At 33.8% G+C, this 13,160-nt stretch overlaps 2 protein-coding genes and 1 long non-coding RNA gene across 4 annotated transcripts; 2 read left to right on the top strand and 1 right to left on the bottom strand.

The window, feature by feature from the left end:
* Positions 1-85: 85 nt before the first annotated feature.
* Positions 86-7,118, top strand: LOC111427507 (attractin-like protein dsd). 2 transcript variants are annotated; one of them, XR_002707948.2, is made up of 5 exons: positions 86-614; positions 1,236-3,925; positions 4,475-4,862; positions 4,922-5,447; positions 5,504-7,118. XR_002707948.2 is itself a non-coding variant. In XM_023062682.2 (4 exons), the coding sequence occupies exons 1-4, from the start codon at positions 370-372 to the stop codon at positions 5,376-5,378; spliced, it is 3,780 nt and encodes a 1,259-aa protein (XP_022918450.1). In that variant the 5' UTR covers positions 86-369; the 3' UTR covers positions 5,379-7,118. The 2 variants fall into 2 exon arrangements, 1 of the variants encoding a protein (XP_022918450.1); XM_023062682.2 differs by having other exon boundaries at positions 4,922-7,118.
* On the bottom strand, positions 6,781-7,613 carry LOC111427508 (uncharacterized). The gene is made up of 2 exons (XR_002707949.2): positions 7,382-7,613; positions 6,781-7,330 (listed from the first exon to the last, which is right to left on the bottom strand). It is a non-coding gene; the product is annotated as an uncharacterized lncRNA (long non-coding RNA).
* A 167-nt stretch (positions 7,614-7,780) lies between these two features.
* Positions 7,781-10,853, top strand: LOC111427266 (Non-SMC element 4). The gene is made up of 4 exons (XM_023062307.2): positions 7,781-8,035; positions 8,106-8,735; positions 8,789-8,898; positions 8,953-10,853. The coding sequence occupies exons 1-4, from the start codon at positions 7,921-7,923 to the stop codon at positions 8,998-9,000; spliced, it is 903 nt and encodes a 300-aa protein (XP_022918075.2). The 5' UTR covers positions 7,781-7,920; the 3' UTR covers positions 9,001-10,853.
* Positions 10,854-13,160: the final 2,307 nt, after the last annotated feature.

Here is a 13,160-nt window from a genome sequence, read left to right as displayed (position 1 = left end):
AATCTATACAAAGTAACTATAGTCACCGCAATCCGGAAGTTAGCAACTTTTTAGTAAGACAAAATTGTAACTATCGTCACACAAATGATAATTGTCAAAAAGAAAAAAAAATAACGTCAAAAGTAAATGTCAAAAAAGTATGGACACGATAGGGTCGTAGTTTTGGCGCCGCTGGTTAGTCCGTTCGAGTTCGACGACGTGCGGAAGAGTTCGCGAGTAGGTGACGGGGGCCCGAAGGCCCCTCATCCACACCGTCTGCCCACGTAAAGTAACCGTGCGCTCTTAAAACCTGTAGTGGACGTGCCGTTGGCCTCGGCCATTAAAACCACCGACAACACAGCGGACCCAGTTAAAAATGGTCGCCCCATCATGCTAGAGTCTCTGCAGATGTTCCTCTTTCTATTCAAGTCTAAGTATCGACGAAAATGTCCGGACGCGAGCGCCGTCGTTTTTTGCTCCTTTGTGCTGGTGTTGGGGGCCGCATGTTCGCTCGTAGCCGCCAAGTGTCAAGACAACGGCGATTGCGGACCTCACGGAAAGTGCGTCAATGACACCTGCGTATGCTCGGAAGGATGGCAAGGAAGTAATTGCCAGTTTTGTGCTGGAAAAATACGGTAAATACGATTAAATGAAGTTTATTTTAATCGAATTAGGTTAAAATATAAATGTTTACCTTTAAATTTTAAATATATTTTTATCTTATATTTCAATGTTTATTTGATCTTACTTAGAATTATAAAGTATTTAACATTAATTCATCTTTATATCTTATCTTATCATCGAATTAACAAAAACCCTTTGTTTATCAAAAAGTTTAATATATATTTTTTAACAATAAGCTTGGAATTTCACATCGAATGAATTTAAACAAAAGATCTTTATGTTATCCATTTCCTCTACAGTTGACCCGGTTGGTTTTCCAATTGCAATTGAAGCACGCTATAAAAAAATTCACCTGCTTGAATTTATGTTGCTCTCTAACATATATGGAAGCTGTTTTTGAAAGGAAATTGAATGTTTCAATGTCATTAACGTAATTTTAAACCTTTAATGTCTTTATTTTCATTTAAACTCTTGTTTATTAAAAATATACAGGTGTAATGGATATTTATTTCATTATACAGGGTGTTATACTCTCTCTATATTATCGAGATTATATCTTTTATTTTTTCTTATAAAATTTAATCTAATTCAATCTTAAACTTTATGAATAAATTAAAATAATCTTGTTACAGTTTGGCAAGTCCAACCGGTACAATTCACGACGGTTTGGGTAATTATTCAATCGGCCTGAAATGTTCCTGGTTAATAGATGCACCAAACTCAACGATAACTTTTCATCTGGAAGAGTTTGCGACGGAATGCGGGTGGGATCATTTGTACATCTTCGACGGAGACAGTGTCGAGTCGCCTTTACTTGCTGTATTCAGCGGTTTAATGTACCGACACGATTACAGTATTCGCAAAGTACCCGAAGTTGTGGCCACTTCCGGTTCGGCTCTTGTCCATTTTTTCAGTGACGACGCTTACAACATGTCTGGTTTTAATATGACGTATCGTTTAAACGCTTGTCCTTCGAAAGTTTCGGGAATGGTTTGTTCTGGGAATGGGATCTGCATCGATAAGGTATGCACGTGCGATGGGAAATGGGGTGGGAGTGCTTGTCATATCGAGAAATGTCCAAATAGTTGTAATAGTCATCTCGGGAGAGGGTATTGCGAACATATGGGTTGCGTTTGTAATAATGGGTATAAAGGAGATGATTGTGGTCAATTGGCTGATAACGGTTATTGGGAAGCGATTCAACCGTCTGGATTTGTTCCGCCCGGATCTGCGTCGCATGGAGCTGCCGTTTGGAGAGATTCTCTGTATATAATTGCTGGGCAAAGGTATGATATTAACAGTACCAGTATTATCTATACGTATGATTTTAATGGAAACGTTTGGGAAACGCATCATTATAATGAAGGTCCGTCTTTACGTTATGCTCATTCTACAGTATTATATGGTGACAAGATTTTTATTTATGGCGGTGTAGTTGGAAACCGAGGACCAACAGCAGAATTATGGGCTTTTGATATTAATGCTAAAGCTTGGGAGAACGTTACAGTTAAATCTGGTCCTTGCAACGCAAGTTATTTACTTTGTGGTCCTTTAGAACTATCCGGGCACACAGCTACAATTGTGACGAATAGTAATAAAAAATCTGATCGAATGATTGTAATTTTTGGGTATTCACCTCGTTATGGCTATTTGAACAACGTTCAAGAATACTATTTTGGTACTAGAGAGTGGCATAATGTAAATACAGATGGTTATCCTGTTAAAGGGGGATATGGTCACACCGCCACTTACGATAGCTACAGCATGATGATTTACGTTTATGGTGGATATATTTCATCTGAAAATCAAAACTCAATGTTGAGTAAAGCTTTGTATTCGTATGAACCGATTAGCAGAATTTGGCGATTATTAAACGAAGGTCCTTCCGTAAGATTCCTGCATACAGCAACGTTTATTTCACCGGGATTGATGTTGATTTTTGGCGGAAATACTCACAATGATACTGCTCATAGTTTCAGAGCGAAATGTTATAGCTCGGAATTACTTGCTTACGAAGTCGCGTGCGATTCGTGGCACACATTAAGCATTCCTATAGAATTAAGTGCTGATTTATCGAGGTATGGACATTCGGCAGTAATTTTTGAAAATTCTCTTTATATTTATGGCGGATTTGACGGACAGATGCTTTCGGATATTTTAAAATACACAGCCGGAAATTGTAGCGCACTAAAAAACCAAACAGCATGTTTAAGTCAAAAACCGGGCGTTAGTTGTGCATGGGACAATAGTAACTCAAAATGCATCCCAATAAACGATAGATCAATCAAATGGTACGAACTTCAAGACGCTCGAACAGAACCGGGGTGCACAATGTGTAAATGTCCGATATCAAGTCGAACTGACATCACACAAAGTATTCTAAATAAAAAACAAAAGTGTAATGGAATTCAAGATTGTACCTCTTGCGTCCAAACAAGTTACGATTGCGTTTGGTGCAATGGAAATTGTACGCACAGTACTGATTGTAAAGAAAGCCTTTTGGGGATTGTGGAGATGAAATCGTGCTTGCCAGATCCAGCGCCTCTTTGCAACCAACTCCATACATGCACATCATGCGGCCTTAATTCGTTTTGTAACTGGGAATTTGAAGGAAAAGTTAGATGTGGTAATGCTCAAGTTCCCAGTGAGCGAACAACATGCGCTAAAGTATGCTCGGAGTATACATCCTGTTTAAATTGTACCGAAGAAGAATGTATATGGTGCCAAAACGAAGGAAGATGTATCGATAAAAACGCTTACATCTCCAGTTATCCATACGGACAATGCCGAGAATGGACAACAAAAACCACCACCTGTCGTAGTGGTGGAAAGGAAGAGAAATCCCAGTGTAGTTCTTATTTAACGTGCGGACAGTGTAGGGACGAACCAGCATGCGGTTGGTGCGATGACGGATCAAAAACCGGTCTGGGAAAATGTATGCCCGGTGGATATGCAGGGCCAACACTTCACACCCAATCCCTACCATCGAATACATGTCCATCGGATCGTTGGCATTTCACTACTTGCCCTTTATGTCAATGCAACGGCCACGCAAGCTGCCGGGGAAATACTAGCGTTTGCCAATCGTGCAGCGACTTAACAACTGGACCACATTGCGAAAAATGTGTTCCAGGTTATTGGGGAAGTCCCGTAAATGGCGGGAAATGTCAACCTTGCGAATGCAACGGTCATGCCACACAATGTCATTCAGATACCGGGAAATGTTTTTGTACTACTAAAGGTTTAATTGGGGATCATTGTGAAAAGTGTGATCAAGCAAATCATTATACTGGAGATCCATCTAACAAGGGATCATGTTTTTGTAAGTATCTTGCAATAACAGGTACACTGTGTTAATTAATTATCGTAACCCACGTGACTTGTGTAATATTGGCTGCATATCTCAATATGTAGTAGTAGTTTGGATAATTTTAAACCAGATCTTGACAGCTGATCGAACGTTATTGTTGTGATTGTCCGTATTCTCTTTGTTCTTTAACCGTTATTTGCTGCCTTTATATTTTTCGAAACCGTTCTTTTTAGAACTATCGTTGTTTCTAGCGGTTGCTTTAAGCGGTAAGTCACTACAAATTATTTTAAATAAAGGGACCTTTTTTTATATTTAAAATCTTTTTTAATTATTATAATATATCTAAACATATTTTAAACGGCTTTTAAAGTTAATGAGTTGTCGCCATCGGTTTTTAGGAACTTTCGTCGCGTTACAATACCAATCTGTGATATTGGTTGCAAACTTTGTTGGGTACGATAATTAATTAAAAAACTTTAAAATTATCATAATCTAAAAAAAACAGTAATTCAAATATTAAAAACGTGTTTTTCTAAAATTACTAACAAATTTATAATTTAGATGCCCTGGCGATTGATTATCAGTTTACCTTCAACCTTTCCAAGAAGGAAGACCGTCACTATACCCAAATCAACTTCCAAAATTCACCGAACAAACCCGATATAGACGCTGAATTTATGATAGCGTGTTCCGTCATGGCTAAAATGAACGTAACGGTGCGAAAAGCCAACTCAAAAGAGGAAAAAGCAATATACACGGCTCATAACTGTACTAATAATTTTAAAACTAGGTTTCTAAAGTCTGAGTATAATTTCGGCGAAGAGAACAATGTTTCCTTAACGACTTTTTACGTATACGTTTATGACTTCCAATCACCACTTTGGATACAAATATCATTCTCTCAATATCTTAAACTCAACATTCAACAGTTCTTCATTACATTTTCATCGTAAGTAATCAATATTTAATTAATTTGATGTTTAACTTTTATAATCATTTTCGATTTAGATGTTTCTTAGCGTTGCTCTTGGTAGCAGCATTTTTATGGAAAATTAAACAACGTTACGACATGTATCGTCGTCGTCAAAGACTCTTCGTTGAAATGGAACAAATGGCTTCCAGACCGTTTTCTCAAGTGCTGGTTGAATTGGAGGGTAAGGAACGAATCGATGAGAATACAATATCAACAGTCACTGATTCGAAGAAGAAAAAACGCGATTCTCCAAGTCCGATTGCTTTGGAACCGTGCAATGGAAATCGGGCCGCTGTTTTAAGCCTTCTCGTTCGTTTACCAACGGGTGGGGAACCATATGTGGTAAAAGGTCAATCGGCTGGCTTGGCAATAGCTAGCGCGTTGGTAACGTTGGGTAATCCCAGAAGAGTCAGTATAGACCAAGTGAAGACGGACACGAAGTGTTTAAAAGGTCGGAAGGCCCAAAGCCAACACCCGGACAGTTGTCTTTAGTGTAAATAGATAGTTGTTCGTCCAAAAAATACCAAGAAAATTTAGAGGTTTTTAATTTTGAAACATTTGGTAATTTTTTTTACCAATTTTTTTTGTAATCGCTCCATAACTATTTTTTTTCTTAGTGTGGTTATGAAACGTAAAAGACAAAACTTAGGGTGAGTAAATGGTGCACATGACCGAAACAGAGTAAGTAGTTTTTAAGGTTATATTTTTATAGGAGATTTGAACAAAGAGGCGTTTTTTAATTTTTTTTTAGTTTAAAATAGGGGAGATTTTTATTTTAAGGTAACAAAACGGGGGAAGTTGGTGTAAAATTTGATTTTTTTCCAAACTAATTACATTTTTCTTCCAATCTCTTGACATCATTAATTATGATTATTTTTTTATTTTTATTTGGCATCAAATTTTATACCAAAGACACACATTTCCTCTAAAACATGAGATTTTCTCTAACAGTTTTTTTATTTTTATATTTCTTTTAAAGCCTTTTCATTTTTTTTTATTGAGTGTTTTTGTGAATGTAGATTTTCGAAAATGTGATATTATATATTCCATATTTAGGTTTTCTTTAATTGAGAATAAAAGAGATTATGTATAATTATAAACAGTGGACTGTTTTAAAATATTGTTTAACGTGATTCTTATTGCTTGCTCACTGATTTTTTAACCTTGTTTTCCTTAAGACTATTATATTCTTAATATCCAATTTAATTAAATAAAGTGACAATTTTTCTTTTAGGTTTAATGTTAAATCATTATTATTACTATTATTATATTGTACGATGTAATATTATACTATAGCTTATCATAATTAACTAAAACTGATATTTTGTTAACGCAAAAATTACAGCAAAGAACATAATTTTTAAACAGATGTAGATGGTTAACTGAATTAAGTTTGTGGTTATAAACATTAGGCTTAATTTCATTTTTATAAAGATAAAGATTCTGATATTTTGTACCCACAAGTTAAATTCAATTAATTAACTATAAATATAGTGACCCATTCATTTATGTGAATTTATTCAGCTCAATGTAATTGAGACTTAATAATACCTAAAATCATGTTCATTAAATTTTATTGTTTTGACGATGGTGAAAATAATTAAACTAGTAAATGAAGGGATTAACAAATAATTCATTTGGTATGGTAGAAATCGCTTTTAGTTACTATATTTGATAGATTCGGAGTTAATCCTCAAATGATGAAGATATAAGCGATTTCTTCTGTATATTATTTGAGCTTGAATAAGTAATAAAAAAATGATCAAATTCTACTATCTATGTATGTATGTATAAAGTTTTAAGTCGTCCAAACTTTTTTTATTTTTTTATATCTATGCCTGTAGCGAACAAAATATAGCATATTGTGTGTTTACGTCTTAGAGAGAGACTGATATTTATTACGATAGGTTTTTGTCGTTTTATTTTTAATTTCTATTTTCGTACATTGTTAAAAAGAAAGATTTTCAATTGGTAATTGGGTTTTAACTTTCCTCTTCTTTTCCATCCTAGTCCTTCTAACTTAAGAATCACCAGTGCGTTTATATATTTCTATGATCTCATGTCCATAGTTTGTTTTATCTTTCGTACTAAACCATCTAAAGCGTGATTATTCCATGATATATTTTACATTGCAGGATATATGATAAATAAAATTTGATTCCATTTTCGTACTGCCTGTACCTTTGTATTGGTTCTTTTTGTAAATATATTATCTAATATTTTAAAATGTGAGTTTCATAATGTGTTTTATTAAAAAAACAAATCTCTTTAAGACAGTTTTAATAGCATACGCATGTTGATTATTTTCAATCTATACATAGAATTAAGTTCAAATATCCTGGAGATTAATCGCGAACAAGAAGCGATTGAAAGTGAAACATGTTGGGCGATTATTACCTACGGAATTAAAAACGAGGATCAAACCTAACTTGGATGGAAAATGCCTAAAATGAATGTAAATTAAAATCGTATTTTTAGGTTATATCACTTTTTACGTCGAAATAAAACTAAAACTAGAAACTTTTGAGTTATGCCGGGCGTTTCGATTTTTCTTAAACGTGGTTTTTAACTTGATTTATCTTATTTTCCACTCATTTTCATTGGAAAATAATTATTGAAAATAAAAACGATATAACCTCAAAGTCGAAAGTTGTTTGTGATGAGGTTGTCAATTTCACAGTACCAATTTAAAAAAATAAAGGTACTAAATCATCTAGGAATCTTCTAAGTTTTGAGATTATGTTGTAACCCAATTAACATAGAAATAAATAATTAACAATTAAAAACAAAAAATGAGTATAATAGTAGTATATAATGTAATTGAAATGAAAATTATGTAAAAAAATTATTTAAACTTAGTGACATTTAATCTTTTCCATTACCAACCTCACAATCTTAATAAACGTCTTGGAAGATACAAAATAAGTAATTTTGATTTGTTCTGAATAAGATAGAACTACAAAACTCGTTTATTTTAACGAGTAGAAAAATTTTCGGCGACCACTTTGAAAATTAACTTATAATAATTTTTAAAATGGATGAAGAAGAAATGGAAGTAGCCGAAGTAGATTCGAGTTCAAATCAGGCAATGTCAACAGCGGAACGAAAATTACGTTACACGGAGCTATTGGATAACTTAGAAGAATTAGGTTACTAATTAATAACGCATTAATTCCTTCTAACCTTTAAATTAACCTTAACCATAACAAAACATTTTAGATAATTCGAACATTACCGGAATATCTACCACCAAGAAGATATCAACAGTATTAGAAGAAGTTTCTTATCTTCATAATCAATGTCGTTCTGTGGATCGTGTTAAAAATATTGATGAAACAATTGTCGATCATCAAGTTATATCACGAGCGACTCAGCTTTTATCAAAATGTGCAGAAGTTATAGATTTACAATCACTTCGTTATGATAGTAACGAATTTTGTTTGGCTTTAATAGAAAAGTTAAAATCCACAGATAATGATAAAATAAATTTTTTGGCTTTGTCAGAGGCAGCTAGTATCATACCAGATGAGATCCACTTTAATTCTGTCTATAGTGCCTGTGATTTCGATAAAGTATCTGAAGTGAAGGTGAGAAAAGTTAAACAAAAAGTTGCTAAAGAAACTGCCCCAAAAAAAGAGTTAATAAATGTAGTTAATAAAAAAAAAGATGCAACAGAAGATCAGATTGCTTATATCTACAAGGTTTTAATTGAAGTTTATGAGAAAGAACATAAAAAGGCGTTGGATTATTACGATTTTGTGATTGATACGTCTGATTTTGGTGCTACTGTAGAAAATATTTTTTATTGTTCTTTCTTGGTTAAAGAAGGAAAAGTTGAAATTTATAAAGGTATTATAAATGTACTTAAGTTACATATTACTTAATTCATTCTTTTCAAATAGAAAATGGTGTTATTAAAATTTCTCCAAAATCTTCAAAGGTATCATCTATCTCGCAAAGCAAAAAATCAGGTGGTGAATGGATCCATTCAATTGATATGGATAGTTGGGGGGTAATATTTTATTAAGTTTTTATTTTTTAATAATACACCGTTTTTTTTTTTTAGAAAATTAACAAAGAAGGTTATTTACAAATGTATAAGATGAATTGTTAATTTAAAAAACTTTATCATTATTATCTTAAGTTGTATTACAAGTATTATTAATAAAGAATATTTAAGTTTACAAATGTATAAGATGAAACATTAATTTAAATAACTTCATCAATATTATCTTAAGTTGTATTACAAGTATTATTAATAAAGAATATTTAAGTTTACAAATGTATAAGATGAAACATTAATTTAAATAACTTCATCAATATTATCTTAAGTTATATGATAAGTATTATTAATAAAGAATATTTAAGTTTACAAACGTTTAAGATGAAACGTTAATTTAATTCAGTATGCATATTTCAAGAAGGTCTAATTACCTTAATTTACAACATGTATAAAAAGAGTATAACTTTAATATTCTTTATTAATAATACTTATATAACTTAAGATAATAATGATGAAGTTATTTAAATTAACGTTTCATCTTATACATTTGTAAACTTAAATATTGTTTATTAATAATACTTATCATACAGGGTGTCTCACGAAACAGGTTTGTGAGAACTTTTTCAGGTTCCACTACCGGAAGTAGACCATAACTTCGTTATTTTAAATGGAATGCTATAGTTTTTATTACACAGTTGACTTTGATCAAAGTTATTGGTACCTAGCGCTTTTCGTTTTCGAGTTAATTTGGTTTTAAGCTTTTTTTGGTAAATTTCAACATGCTCTTTAAAACCCCATATCTCAGCCTGCGTTCATTCAAAAAAGATCTACATTGACACGATTGCTATTCAGATGTTGATTGTCATTTGTTGTATCGGAGTAGCTTATATAGGATGGTCAAAAATTGAATTACTGTTTTTCCATATTCAATGGCGAGAAAGTCGAAAATTATAAATGGAATATTCCATATTTTTTAGCCTATCAGAAAGGGAATTTAATTCTCTACAAATTATCTATGAACATTCCTGTACCTATTTAATGTAGTTTCCCTCGTATTGAGAACTTTATCAAAACATGCACGGAATGTAGGTTTTTTTATTAGAAAGCCATGGAATTTTGACAGTTTTTGGTCCATGTTTGTAATATTGCTGTCATTAGTTACATTTGACGACGGGTGTAAGTCATCATGGCAGATTATCCCAGCGCCGATTTTTGAAATTTATTTTGTATTGATGGCGAATGTAATAAACTTTTGGACAGGACGTGTCGAACACTTAATGAGAGATTCCTAACAAACATAATGCCCATCAAGAGGAACCTAAAAAAGTTCTAACGAACCAGTTACGAGAGGCACTTGTATAACTTAAGATAATAATGATGAAGTTATTTAAATTAACGTTTCATCTTATACATTTGTAAACTTAAATATTCTTCTAACTTAAGATAATAATGATGAAGTTATTCATTAATATATAATATTATGTTATTCATAAATAACTTCATCATTATTATCTTAAGTTGTATGATAAGTATTATTAATAAAGAATATTCTTTTTTTATACATGTTGTAAGTTAGGGTAATTAGACCTTCTTGAAAAATGCATACTGACCATATATTTTCTCTTAGTGCATAATTGATGTAAATATCGTGAAGTGATTAAAAAAGCTCTTAGTATATATTAGGTGTTTGGAATGAGGTTGAGGATCAGAGCCTGCCAGCTACGAGATTAGAGCTAAGTTCCACTTCAGTGTGTCCTTTGTGTCGAGATTGCACGTGGGCATTATGCAAATTAAAGGCGCCGCGAGACTTATTAGGTGCTCTAGGCGAAGCGCGCGTTATTGTAGGCTTCGAAGGCGTTCGTGAACGAGCGCGTCTGTTTCCGGATTTACCCTATCTAATACCGCACCGCTAATTCTCTACTAGAATAAACTTCCTTTTGTTAATAATAGATTATCACATCTTATGATTGTCGTTTTTTTTTTATTTATTTTTAAAATACGTACCAATATTATTTCTATATTCAATTTCGTGCATATTACGTTTGCGTAAATGGAAATAGCGAGTGAACGACCACTTCGGTACTTTTCCGTTGGGGATAAGCTGTCAAAAGCAGAACTGCCGTTGTCCTGGGCGTATATTTGTGCATTCGCATTCATCGCAAGAGTACGTCACGGCGGCTGAAGCTTTTTATTTTATCGACGGGTAATTGGCACGTGCGTTCTTGACGTAAAATCCCTTGCGTACCTAATTGACGTCACTTCGCATTCGTAACACACCCCTCGATAAAACGCGTCAACGCAAAAACCTCTTGAATTTGACAACAAACCGAAATTTATAAGATTTTTGTGATAATTTAAGTAAGAGGTTTTCTTGTTTATGACCGAATTCAAACAAGGCAACGTAATCAGAAAGTCTGAGTTGAGTTTTTGCCTTCTACTCCTCTTTTGACTTTAGTTTCGTGCAATTAAAACCGGGGTAAATTTACACTTTTGATTGGATTCGGACCAAGAGCGAAATAACGGTTGGGTTAGTTTCATTAGCAGCAGGTGCCGACGTTGTCGGGAAGCCTTGTTCATTTTCTTTTTTTCTGTTCTTATTTTCATGAAGACGTCGAGGTGAATTACATCGTTTTCACTGGTTTTCATGAGATTACTTAATAAAAATTGTGTGCTCTTAGTGGCGCGTCGTGCACAGGTGCAAATTTATACATCGTCTGTTCATATTCTAAGTAAACGTTGACGTGGAACCTAACTTAAAATATTTATTGGACGAAGCTTTCGGATGAAGATAAAAACATCGAAATTTAATTCATCAATGTCGGGTGTTATGAATTTTCAAAAAAATTTATTGAAGACATGTTTGTATCTCATTAAAAAGACAACTCGCATGTAATAGACAGCATTCGCAATACCTAAGGGAAACGCAAATTCGACTTTTGAAAGCTGCCGTAGTGGCAGCGAACATGACGGGCAATTATGATGGAACGTGAACGTTGGATGTGTAATATGGAGTAACGAAGCTGCAAAATTCGGCTTTGAAATTAACACAGGAAATACTGGTGGTCATTTTGAACGAAGAAAATGTGGCAAGTTTGCAGATGGTATGAGTTATTATATCGCACCTTTGACTTCTCTAGTCTCAATTCCCTGACTTCTGACAGTATCTACTCATGATCGGTAAGTACAAGGTATACTAGCTTAAACATATTCATTAAACATACTTTTGCTATTTTTACTACGTCAATTTTCTCACTCAACATAACCCAAATTTCTTTTCTTCAATTTCTACCTTAACACATTATTTCTTACAGGTTTACCAGTGATCCAAGATTTTTCAGACTTTCTTGCACATACCTAAGATGCTCCATTATGTTTTTTTGTCATTTAGGAGAATATTCATACATTTTTCTTTCTTTATATATCTATGTTAGAAATTTGTACTCCAGGCGATATCATCCCTCTTTCAACCCTCCACCCACTCAATAATTCTACAAATCACCTTAATCCTCATCTTCTCTAAATCTGTTCTGCTGTCTTTTACAACCACCCACAAATCATACGCAGATGATTGTCGGATAATGAAATCAACCGCTTCACGAGTAATTAAATACCACCGGCTCGTTAACAACCAAGTGGCTGACGGCTCAAATCAATCAATATTTCTTTACGAAAATTATCATACTTGCAGAACGGGTTTTTACGCAAACAATTTTCATAATTAATGAATTAAATTATGGAGATAAAAATTTTGCAATTAGAATTTGATCTTTTCTCAACCACTACAGTAACGTTACGCTTTAAATTCAGTATACTTGAGTATGGAGGGCTAATACAGCACTTCAATAGCCAGATATATATTCTCGGTCCCCTTCTCGAGCTCGAGAGAGAGATTTTATGGGATTCCGGCGGAATCCGATTTGTAATTCTATCTGAATACGGTAGTGCCGAAGGCCCCGTACGGTTCTAGGATACTGTTGCGTGTTCCTGCGGGCTTTTTCCACACATTAACCTTTATTTCGCCCCCCGTCCGAAAAGGGTTTTTGAAAGTCCCCGCGCAGTTTCCGACATGGGGTCGTCTAAGAACTATTCTGAAACCGAACGTACGTTTTCTGAATGCGTTATAACTCTAGTTTGGGTTCGTTAAAATTCTGCTCGAGGACATTGCGGTGCGCTAATAGGAATATCGAATTCCTTTTCCGCAATTTTAAAGCCCTTAACTAGTCATACGGCCGCAAAGTGTATGTACAATCGTGCGAATGTCAAATGGACGA

The sequence above is a fragment of the Onthophagus taurus genome, chromosome 2 (genome assembly GCF_036711975.1).
Source record: "Onthophagus taurus isolate NC chromosome 2, IU_Otau_3.0, whole genome shotgun sequence".
In the NCBI taxonomy this organism is placed as follows: domain Eukaryota; kingdom Metazoa; phylum Arthropoda; class Insecta; order Coleoptera; family Scarabaeidae; genus Onthophagus; species Onthophagus taurus.
Note: the sequence above shows the minus strand (reverse complement) of the source record. Positions and strands in the feature narration are given on the sequence as shown.

Excerpts from the sequence above, each read along its gene's own strand:
- LOC111427507 (XM_023062682.2), top strand. The coding sequence starts at position 370 with ATGCTAGAGTCTCTGCAGATGTTCCTCTTTCTATTCAAGTCTAAGTAT. Across the intron at positions 615-1,235 it reads TTTTGTGCTGGAAAAATACG|TTTGGCAAGTCCAACCGGTA; the intron begins GTAAATACGATT and ends ATCTTGTTACAG. Across the intron at positions 3,926-4,474 it reads TAACAAGGGATCATGTTTTT|ATGCCCTGGCGATTGATTAT; the intron begins GTAAGTATCTTG and ends TTTATAATTTAG.
- LOC111427266 (XM_023062307.2), top strand. The coding sequence starts at position 7,921 with ATGGATGAAGAAGAAATGGAAGTAGCCGAAGTAGATTCGAGTTCAAAT. Across the intron at positions 8,036-8,105 it reads GGATAACTTAGAAGAATTAG|ATAATTCGAACATTACCGGA; the intron begins GTTACTAATTAA and ends AAAACATTTTAG. Across the intron at positions 8,736-8,788 it reads AAAAGTTGAAATTTATAAAG|AAAATGGTGTTATTAAAATT; the intron begins GTATTATAAATG and ends CTTTTCAAATAG.